General features: G+C 41.7%; 1 protein-coding gene and 1 non-coding gene across 2 annotated transcripts; one reads left to right on the forward strand and one right to left on the reverse strand.

Annotated features, from left to right (window-relative positions):
- Nucleotides 1-6,982: 6,982 nt before the first annotated feature.
- On the reverse strand, nucleotides 6,983-9,748 carry LOC133296946 (uncharacterized). Its single transcript, XM_061495991.1, has 3 exons — nucleotides 9,572-9,748; nucleotides 7,764-9,474; nucleotides 6,983-7,332 (listed from the first exon to the last, which is right to left on the reverse strand). Exons 1-3 carry the CDS (start codon nucleotides 9,746-9,748, stop codon nucleotides 6,983-6,985), a joined length of 2,238 nt encoding a protein of 745 aa, XP_061351975.1.
- A 535-nt stretch (nucleotides 9,749-10,283) lies between these two features.
- Nucleotides 10,284-10,390, forward strand: LOC133296952 (small nucleolar RNA R71). Its single transcript, XR_009749579.1, has one exon. It is a non-coding gene; the product is annotated as a small nucleolar RNA R71 (small nucleolar RNA).
- The last annotated feature ends 797 nt before the right edge of the window (nucleotides 10,391-11,187 follow it).

Raw genomic sequence — 11,187 nt, forward strand, 5'->3', positions numbered from 1 at the left:
ACTCCCTTTCTGAACAAAATGACTAAGCTTTCATTTGAAGTGACCCCTGTAGCCAACCGAGGCGAAGAGCCAGAGCTCACTGAATCCACCATCGTTCTGTTCCCAGAAAGGAACATTTCTTTGCATCAGGACAAAGTGGTTCTGCCTCCATTCGTGAAGGAATCACTGGTCAAACTCAAGCTGCTGCTCTTTGCCACTGAGGACCGCGAGTTAAATCTATAATGGGTATGAGAATTCTTATACCAGACGAGGAGGCTGAAGAAAGATGCCCCTGACGTGGTCACAGTAAGGGGAAAACAAGTGTCATTTTCCCCTGCTGATGTCCAAGAAGTACTCCACCTCCCCACCGTTACTAACTGTCCGTACAAGGAGTACTTGGACAGTAAGGAGGAGTACACATTTCAGAAGGATCTCAAGATAACAGTAGCTGTGGACAATCCCAACTACTATAAAGGAAGCTCTGCAGGAAAGCTGGTGTAGAGGAACACCCTGATGATAGCACAAGGGTGGCATCCATCATTGATGCGAAGACCTGGAACGGTCTTAGGAGCACCTACATTACCACCGATCAACATATCCCTGCCAATCTCCAATGCTTCCCCACCAGTGATGATGATGAGGAAACACCTGTGGCCTCTCAGAAGAAGACCACCAAGTCCGCTCCTTCAAAATCCTCATCTTCTTCAAACGTTCCGGCAAGAAGAAGAGTCCCTCCTCCCACCAAGGTGAAGAAGGAAGCCCCTGTTGCTACGGATGGCAAACAGGGCAAGAAGAAATCTCCTGCTAAACCTCCCCCAAGAAATGGGGAACATTCAAGTCAGAGGATAAAGAGGGTCCTCAACAGCAATAGGTCAGAAGGAGCATCCTCTACAAAGCTTATCACCCTCTCTGACCAGGACGAGGAGAGTGAGCCTTTAGCAAAAAGGCTGAAGATTGGAAGGAAGTCAGCACCAAAACCAGCTGCAAAGGAGACGTCCCCAAGCAGCTCAGACTCTACATTTTCTGATATTCCATCCCCACCACCTGCTCACTCTCCACCACAACAAATCACCCCACAACCCTCTCCTAGGCAACAACAAGGAGAGGGACAGAAAGACAAAGAAGCAGCATCTGCTGCAGACACATCAGTGGCTGAGCAAGAGGCTCAGCCACAGAAGAAAAATGACAGAGGAAAAGGGATTCTGATAGAACCCTCTAAAAATAAAGCAAAGCCAACAATCCCCAGGAAAATCAATCTGGGGGGCCCTCTGTCATTTCCTGTCATCCGTCTCGATACATCTGGGGACGAAGCTCTTGCCATAGCTTTGGCAGAAGAAGAAGGGATGGCAATTCCTCCACTGATGGAGGCACAAGCTGAAGCCATGCCCTCCTCATCCAGACCACCAGTGGATGAGCCCAACCCAACACCTGTCGTACCTTCTGCTGCTGGCAACATCCAGCAGAAGAGGCAACCACCCTCCTCCCTCACAACAACAATCCCCATCTCAGCTAGTAAAAGATCCCAAATTGGGATTGCTGAGATCTTTGAAATGTTGGGGGAGAAATTAGAAAAACGGTTGCCAACCTAGAAGTCTGTTCCCCAACCTGATATGACAAGCACTAATGAAGAGCTGAAAGCTCTAAGGGACGGGCTGGCACATCTCTCATCTGCCTTCAATACCTTCCAACAACAGCAGAAGGAGGAGAGAGAACAACAAATCAGCACCATAAAAGCAGCCATCAAGGAAGCCAGTGCTGCATCCTATGAATCAACACTCCAAGCAGTCCAAGGAGAAATTGCTACAGCAGCTAACTCCCTAATCCTTTCCAACTCTCTGCGCAACCACACAGCAGAGCTCTTACTCAACAGGCTCATCTCCAAACAAGCTGAAGAACGTAAGGAAACCAAAGAAGCCATCAGGGCCTTTGGAATATATCTGGAGAGGAGAATCTATGAGTTGGAAATGAAATTGCTGGATGTTGAGAAGCAAGTCATCCACTACCGGACTGGTAGAACCATGATGAGCTCCACCATCAAATCCCTGGTTGCAATCATCAGTGATCTACTGAAGGATGCTGAAAAATGGCTCCCTGTAAATGAAGTCCGCAGATTGCAAGACCTGCTCAGGAGAAGACCATTAACCCAGGAGGAAGTTGATGAAGCCAAAGAAGCTGAAGCTGCAAAGAGGAACCCTTGGGACAGGAGACCTCCACAATGAAAAGGAGAAACCCTCCTATTTATCTTAGCTTAGTTTGTTTTCAATTCTGTTTTTAATTTAGTTTCTTTTTGTTCCCTTGTAATTAATCTTTTTTTGAAATAGAAAAGACTTTTTTTTATCAAACTGTTTGGTATATGCATGCATTTCAGTTGTAGTATTAAGACTGCCCAATTGTTTTGGATTAACTAACATACATGAAACACAAAGTCACTGACTAATCATGCTTGTTCTTTCTTTGAGTACTTGAAATAGAAACGGTGCAGAGAATTTAATCCTCAGATTTTTGAAAGAAGCTGATCTGTGTGAACTCAAACTGGTAAGGAACGGAAAAATGCCAAACACCTACTTCTGAGAGCATTCCTGAGGTGTAACCACAATGAAACTTCTCAGCTTGCCTTAATGCTGTAAGTACTGCTGAAGAAAGATGAATTTTGCTGTCAAGGATCAAAACAGAATCACACACTCACCTCACCTCCATCATACACCATTTGGTCAATCAGAAAGAACAAGGAACGTACTCAACATGAACAAAAAAGGACAGAAGAAAAAAAAAGGGAACAACCATTCAAAAGAATTCAAGAAAAACCAGAAAACCTTCCTCCAAAGGGAGAAAAAGGTTCAAGAAAAGGTGTTCCCTCAAAACAGAAAAAGTTCAAGTTCAAAGGCACAAAAGCTAAACGTTCCTTGATCCCACAAATCAGACCACCACTTCCACATTTCCATACACTTACCCATCAAAGAATCCTTGGAACGGAAGACAGCTGTACTTCATAGGAACACAGCAGAAAGGCAAGTTCTAAAGAATCACATCCAGGAATGGACAGAGCAAACACCAACAGTTTTACTATAGAGAGTAGTTCATTTTTCTGAAAAGTTCATGGTTGCTCACTGGCTCAAGTTCCTTTCTGTTATGCCATTCTTTTAAATTGGGCAGACCAATACAATATTTCTGAGTTGTTTGAGGACAACCAACAGTTTAGTTTTGGGGTGTTTGATGGGACGTAAATTCGTTCCCATCTAAACCCATTTTGATGGCAAAATACCATATGTTCCCTCATCTGATGAGCAACTTCAGCGTGAAAATCACTTGTTTTACACATTTGTGACAAAAACACAGTGGGGGAACAGATGGTAACGTATTCCTTAAAAATACATTAAAAGGGGAACGGACTGAGACACATTTAATGCACCTGCTCCATTCATTTAATGCTTCTGTACACTTGCAGGTAACGTAGAGTTAAAGACTTCTAAAAAGCAAGGCGGTGCACCAACTGAGCAGCTGGAAACGTGAAGAGCAGAGAATCAAGAGTTCTCATTGGCTGAAAACAAAAGCAAAGCATGAGAAGGTCTGCAAACAACGACTAATCATCACCAAATCCTGTTCCATTCAGCAATTCACGCAAGCTTCACACTCTGCTGCCACAGTCCCGTCCCCTCATTCAAGCAACTAGCTCTAAAGGAATTACAGTCTTGCCACTCCTCTTCCAGCTATAAATAGGACCACCCTCACACAAAAACATCATCGAATCCTGGAGGGTTTGCAGTCCGAAAGGAAGAGATCACTTAGTAGTAGTTAGTAACTTAGTTTAATTTTAAGTTGTAACCGTAGTTAAGTGACAACCCCTCTTCTCTTCTCTGTAAACAACCATCAAGACTCCTCACGAGCAAATACCCATCTTTCTCCATTTTCTGTTTCTTTTTATAAACTGTCTTTTAAATTAATATAAGTGTTTTTCTCTTCGTTCCAATCGTTATCTCTTGACTGAATCTCGGGTCTATGTGATCTCAGTTAAGAATAATTATGTTTAAACTATCAGCCATGAGCTGAACTATCTGTGGAACGGGTAAACTGTGAAACTTTTAAAGAACTGTTTTCAAAACTCTTGACCGAAGCTTTTTGTATTTCTTTGGCTAAGTAAGCTATATTCATTGTGCGCCAATGGAAATTGGGTACATACTGAGGAAGGAACTTCCATAAGGAAGCGATTTCAGATAGCTTAGCCATTGGGGGAAGGTAGATGTCATGGTAAAAACGCTACTGGTCACCTTAAGAATAAGGGGCCAACTCGTCCATTTTAAGGTTCTGAACTAAGTACCTGTTGGAGTCAAGGGAGCCATAGAAATATGGAAACTTGTGAGCCATCTAGACCATGAGCTGAGGAATCACAGTTGGCAGGCAAAGAAACTGGGACAAAGCCAAAAGGTGCTAAAACTTGAGCAGAGAAAACAGCCCCTTTAAGAGTGAAGCAATGAATATGTTCCTTCTGTTAAACTGTTTTAACCACCCTGTTGTCTCTTGATTATAGTTATTTCTCTTTTAGTAGTTTTTATTTTATTTTATTTAGTACTTATAAAAACTCCAGTGATTATTATCTCACCATCTTCTAAACAAGAAGGATCACATACATAACGCAGCGAGCAACTGTTTGCCATCAGATTGAACCTACTGTTCCAGAGGAACGTTGTCAAGACAGTAGGGAACGTTTGACCAGACAGTTCATTTACTAACTTTTCTTCTCATTTTCATTCTTTATAAACAGTGTCAAAACAATAATTAGCACTCTATCCTCGTGGGAACGATAATTTGGGCATTAATACTCGCTTTATCACTTGATGCATGCACTTGCGCACTTGGGTTGGAACTAAGGTACGAATCTGTGTTCTGCAAGAACAGAGGAACGTCCCCTATCAGAACTTATATTTTTCCACCATCAGCAAACCACCCAACAAGGGACAATAACGATTGAGATGATGAAACTTTAATTTTAGAAGGGAAAGTAATGTACCTTGTTGTCTTCAACAGAATGAATGGATGCTTATATAATCAAAAGTATAGAGAGGGAGAGGGGTTGAGAGTGAAAATGGTGAGAGTGAAAATATTGTGTGTAGGGGAAAATGGGGAAGGAAGGAGATTATAAAACTTCCTGGGCCGTGCAAGCGCGCTCGAGCGGCCGATGAAGCGCTCGAGCGTGCTACTCGAAAATTATTTTTCCCTCTACTCGTGCGCCTGAGCGCTCTTATGTGTGCTTCATGGCAGAGATCTACACCTGTGAACTTGAACTTGCACGCTTGAGCGGCCAATGGGGCGCTTGAGCATGCTAATTGTCAACAATTTCTAGTTTTCCCTGTTGGGACGCGCTCGAGCAGCCACTTGGGCGCTCGAGCGCTCCCCTCGATCCATAATTTTTTCAACTATCTAAATTTTTTGTATTTTCTCAATAATTTAAATTTAAAGAAATTAGAAAACAATAACTCCAGGGTTGCCTCCCTATTAGCGCTTGTTTTACGTCACGAGCTTGATGTACCTGACTCATTTTACCTCTACAAGGGAAATCGTTGTTGTTCCCCTGTCAATTTCTCCTCCCATGTATAACTTCAGTGTTGGCCATTGACTGTGAAGCTTCTGTCGGAGACCAGCGGATTGATCTCCACTGCTCCATATGATTTCTTGTTCTTCACGACAAACGGTCCTGACCACCTGGATTTTAACTTTCCAGGAAAGAGACAGAGGCGAGAGTTGAAGAGTAATACCTGATTTCCTACCTTGAAGTCTCTAGGCAGGATCTTCTTATCGTGCCACTTCTTCGTCTTCTTTTTGTACAGGCTTGGACTCTTGTATGCAGAGAGTCTGAATTCATCGAGCTCATCCAGTTGAAGTAGCCTCTTTTCAGCTGCGGTCTTGGAGTCGAAGTTCAGGTACTTTATTGCCCATAGTGCTTTGTGTTCCAAATCCACTGGTAAGTGACATGCTTTTTCGAATAATAACTGGCAAGAGGACATTCCTATTGGTGTTTAAAGGCAGTCCGGTATGCCCATAGTGCATAATCCATCTTATTGGACCAATCTTTTATGGAACTTCCCACTGTCTTCTCCAATATTCGTTTCAGCTCCCGGTTGGATATCTCCACTTGACCACTTGTTTGCAGATGATATGGTGTTGCAATTTTATGTTTCACTCTGCATTTAGCCAGTACATATTCAACTTGCCTGTTGTCAAAGTGTGTTCCTCCGTCACTTATGATTGCTCGCGGTACTCCATATCAGACGAATATATTTCTTTTTAAGAACACGATGACCACCCGAGCATCATCAGTAGGAAGAGAAACAGCCTCGACCCACTTGGAGACGTAATCAACCGCAACAAGGATGTATTTGTTGCCATATGAGGGAGGAAAGGGTCCCATGAAGTCTATTTCCCATACATCAAAGATTTCAACCTCCAATATGTTGTTGAGGGGCATTTCATGTCTTCTAGAGATATTCCCCGTTCTCTGACATCTATCACATGATTCCATGAACTTCCTCTCATATTTGTAGTGTGTTGGCCAATAGAAGCCACTCATCAGTACCTTTGCGGCTATTTTTTCTTCTGCAAAGTGTCCACCGTAACTTGAACCATGGCAATGCCACAGAATATCTTTCATCTCTTCTTCTGGAATACACCGCCTTATTACTCCATCAGCACATCTATAGAAAAGGAAGGGCTCATCCCATAGGTATTTCTTGACATCGTGTAAAAACTTCTTTCTTTGTTGCCATGTGAAGTCTACTGGAATTTCTCCTGCTGCTTTAAAGTTTGTGAAATCTGCAAACCATGGAGGTGTACTTGTGCTTTTCACTTCCTCCATTTTCAGGTCCAAGATGACATTGATCGCCAGAATTTGCTCATCAAGGAATTCTTCTCTGATCTTCAGCTCAAGTCTGTCTTGAAGATCTTTTTCTTGAATTCTAGAGAGGTGATCAGCCACCAAGTTCTCCACACCTTTCTTGTCTCTGATCTCTACTTAAAATTCTTGAAGAAGTAGCATCCATTTGAGCAGTCTTGGTTTTGCATCCTGCTTATTCAACAGATACTTTAAAGCAGCATGATTAGTGTAAACAATTACTTTAGACCCCAGCAAATATGGTCTAAATTTATCAAAAGCATATACAACTGCTAATAACTCTTTTTCAGTGGTTGCATAATTCATTTGTGCATCATTTAGAATTTTACTAGCAAAATAAATCACATGCAACCATTTATTCTTTCTTTGTCCTAAGACAGCTCCTATAGCATAATCACTAGCATCACACATTAATTCAAAAGGTAGTGTGAAATCAGGTGCAGTGATTATAGGTGCAGTGGTCAATCGATCTTTTAAAATATTAAATGCTAACAAACATTCATAAGTGAATTTGAATTCCTCATCCTTGACCAACAGCTTGCATAGTGGCTTTGCTATCTTGGAAAAATCCTTTATAAAGCGTCTGTAAAAACATGTATGACCGAGAAAACTTCGAATACCTTTAACATTAGAGGGAGGGGGAAGTTTCTCAATAACAGATATCTTAGCTCCATCAACTTCTATACTATCTTTGGACACTTAATGTCCTAAAACTATGCCATCTTTTACCATGAAGTGGCATTTTTCCCAATTTAAAACAAGATTACTCTCTTGACATCTTTGTAAAACACAAGATAAGTTTTCTAAACAAGTGTCAAAAGAGGGGCCAAAAACATAAAAGTCATCCATAAAGATCTCAATAGATTTTTCAATCATATCAGAAAAGATGGAAAGCATGCACCTTTGAAAAGTTGCAGGAGCGTTGCACAAGCCGAACAGCTCCTCCGGTAAGCAAAGACTCCGTAAGGGCATGTGAATGCTGTCTTCTCTTGATCTTCTGGAGCTACTGCTATTTGGTTGTAGCCCGAGTACCCATCCAGGAAGCAGTAGAAGGCATGGCCAGCTAGTCTCTCCAACATCTGGTCCAAGAAAGGAATTGGGAAGTGGTCCTTCCGACTGGCTGCATTAAGTCTTCTGTAGTCAACCCACATCCTCCACCCAGTGACTGTCCTTGTTGGAATCAACTTGTTGTTCTCATTTTTTACAACGATGACTCCACCTTTCTTGGTTACCGTTTGTACAGGACTTACCCATGCATTGTCAGATATAGGGTAAATCATCCCTGCATCTAACAGTTTAACTACCTCTTTCCTTACCACTTCTTTCATATTTGGATTCAGTTTCCTTTGCGGCTGCCTTACAGGTCTAATATCATCTTCCATTAGAATTTTATGAGTACAAAAGGAATGATTTATACCTTTCAAGTCGGAGAAGGACCATCCTATGGCAGCTTTGTGTTTCTTCAGCATCTTGAGAAGTTTTCTTTCTTCCATGGTTGACAGCTCTTTATTGATGATGACTGGATATGTGTTGTTGTCACCAAGGAAAGCATACTTCAAATTTGGAGGTAACTCCTTAAGTTCCACCTTCGGTGCTCCAAGAGGGATGTCATCTTTCTTTCTTTCTAGTTCTTCCACCACTGGTTCTTTGTCAGCTATTTCAGCTTCTTCATTGATTTGTTCTAACTCGAGTGGGGAACTCTCCTCTTTTATTGTGTCATCAACTGCTTCTTGTATTATATCAATCATAAAATAGTCTCCTCCGTCTGATGGATGTTTCATTGACTCGAAGACATCGATGGTGACTGTCTCTTCGTTCATCCCCAGCATCAGTTTTCCTTGCTCCACATCGATCATTGCTCTTGCGGTGGCTAGGAATGACCTTCCAAGCAGTAGGGGAATCTCGGAATCTTCTTCCATATTCAGAATTACAAAATCTGCAAGGAAGATAAATTTGTCAATTTTAACTAAAACATCCTCAATTACCCCATCTGGTCGTCTGATCGATCTGTCCGCTAACTGGAGAGAAACTGTAGTCGGTTTTAGTTCTTTAATTCCAAGAGCTTTGCACATGGATAGCGGCATCAGGTTTATACTTGCTCCCAGATCACATAGTGCTTTTCCTACTTCAATATTTCTTATGGCTATAGGGATACTGAAGCTGCCTGGATCTTTCAGCTTGGCAGGAAGTTTCTTCTGGATGATTGTGTTGCATTCCTCTGTTAGGGCCACTATTTCGCACTCCTTCAGCTTGCGTTTCTTTGACAAAAGGTCTTTCATAAATTTCACATAGTTCGGCATGCTTTCCGGGGCTTCTGCGAACGGAATGTTCACTTGCAGCTTCTTGAAGATATCCAAAAATTTGGTGTATTGTTGTTTCTGGATTTCTTGCTTCAACCGCTGTGGGTATGGAACTCGTGCATAGGGAGACAGATCTGCCAGTTTTGGTTGCCGGTCCAGAGCTTTCTTTTTCTCCCATTTGAAGAGCTTCTTTTCTGGACTGCTCTTTTCAGCTTCTTCTGCATCTTCTTCTTTCTCTTTTTCAGCTACATGTTCTGCTTCTTTCTTCTTCTCCACTATGGCTTTTCCACAGGTTGGATCACGTTCCCACTTCTAGTAACAATTGAATTACATTGTGCATTTGGGTTTGTATCTGCGTTACTTGGGAAGGAGCCATGGGTCCTTTCAGCAAATTGTCTTGACAGCTGACCAATTTGAGTCTCCAAGTTCCGGATCGAAGCTTCTTGATTCCGGAATGATGCTCGTGTTTCATCTCTGAAGGCATCTGCATTTTAAATGTAGTCTGATGTGGTCTTGGACAGCTGTGCAAAAGCCTTTCCCATTCTGAAGTTGTGCCTTGAGATGGAGGTTGTTGTTGCAATGGCATAGGAGGATTCAGCTGATGGGTTGATTTGTAACTAAACCTAGGATGTTGGTTAGGATTTTTCCACCCTTGATTACCATATTGGTTTCTTCCTGGATTGTTCTGGTTCTTTTGATCGTACCAGATTCAATTGGCCTCTGCTGGTGGCTTTTCAGTTGTTCTCATGTAGTCATAATCTTCAGTCGCATGAGCTTCTGCACAAATAGCACATTTTATTTGAGAATTACTAACAGAAGAAACTTGAGAAAGATTAAATTGTTAAGTAATAGCATCTAATTGTTCTTGTTGTTTCTTGTGCATTTGCAACATTTGTTCATTTTAGGCTAAGATTGCATCATAGCCGTCGAGCTTCATAATTCCTGCTCTCCTTTGTGCAACTGGGGCATTGTCAAATTCTTGAGAAGCTAAGAATTCCGACAATTCTAGCGTTTCCTCTAGAGTTTTTGTTTTCAAAGAGCCCCCTGCAGCAGCATTTACCAGTGTTCTTGTGTTGGGTGTCATTCCTTGGAAAAAGATTCTTGCTTTCTCCCATACTTCAATTCCATGTTGAGGACACTTCCTGAGTAATCCTTTAAATCGGTCCCAAGCTTCGTACAGAGATTCGTTTTCTTTTTGTTCAAAAGCGATGATTTCTGATTTGAGCCTTGCCATCTTTGAAGTTGAGAGAAATCTGGCGAAAAATTTTCTTGCTAAGTCATCCCAACTGGTTATGCTTCCTTCAGGTTGAGACTGCAGCCAAGCTCTTGCATCATCCTTCAGTGAGCATGGAAATAGTCTGAGCAAGATAGCATCACGAGAAACTCCATTTACTTTTAATGTATCACAGTAAAGTAGAAAATCATCGAGATGACTGTAGGGATTCTCTGTGCTTACTCCAGCGAACTGCTCTTTTTGATTCAGTTTCAGCAGCGCCGTCTTCAGCTCGAAGTTGTTTGCTTCTATGGTTGGTCTAACAATGCTCGCCGTCTGTGGAACTCGGGATGGAGTCATATAATCTCCCAAGGTCCTTGGAGCGAGTTGATTGTTTTCTGCCTTTGCGTCCTTTCTAAGTTTCCTTTCGATCTTTTCTATCTCAGGATCAAACTGCAAGAATCGCGGGTTAAGAGTACTTCGCATAAACTAAAATTGAAAAGATGTGCAGAAAAAATATAAAATGCAAAACAAAAAATTTAAAAATAAAAATAACAAAGAATGCAGAAAATTAAAATATGCAAAAAATTGATGCAGAATTTTTTTTATGCAGAAAATATTTTTGAAAAATGTTTAAAGTGCAGATAAAAAAAGGTCCAATCTAAAAGGTAATTAGTTACTTCTAATGTTGAAGAATTCGATCCCCGGAAACGGCGCCAAAAACTTGTTGCAACTCTGCAAATGCACTGGTCGTAAAAGTAATAAAGTGTACTGAGTACGAGATCGTTCCCACGAGGATCGTAATTTCAAGC

This window comes from Gastrolobium bilobum, unplaced genomic scaffold, assembly GCF_033153095.1.
Source record: "Gastrolobium bilobum isolate Gb01-03AN ecotype WA unplaced genomic scaffold, APGP_CSIRO_Gbil_v1 utg57487, whole genome shotgun sequence".
Lineage (NCBI taxonomy): Eukaryota > Viridiplantae > Streptophyta > Magnoliopsida > Fabales > Fabaceae > Gastrolobium > Gastrolobium bilobum.

What these genes read in the sequence shown, in the direction of transcription:
- LOC133296946 (XM_061495991.1), bottom strand. Translation starts at nt 9,748, where the DNA reads ATGCCATTGCAACAACAACCTCCATCTCAAGGCACAACTTCAGAATGG. An exon ending in GAACTTGGAGACTCAAATTG is followed by an intron (nt 9,475 to 9,571) that starts GTCAGCTGTCAA and finishes AATTGTTACTAG; the next exon opens with AAGTGGGAACGTGATCCAAC. An exon ending in GCTCCTGCAACTTTTCAAAG is followed by an intron (nt 7,333 to 7,763) that starts GTGCATGCTTTC and finishes ATATTTTAAAAG; the next exon opens with ATCGATTGACCACTGCACCT.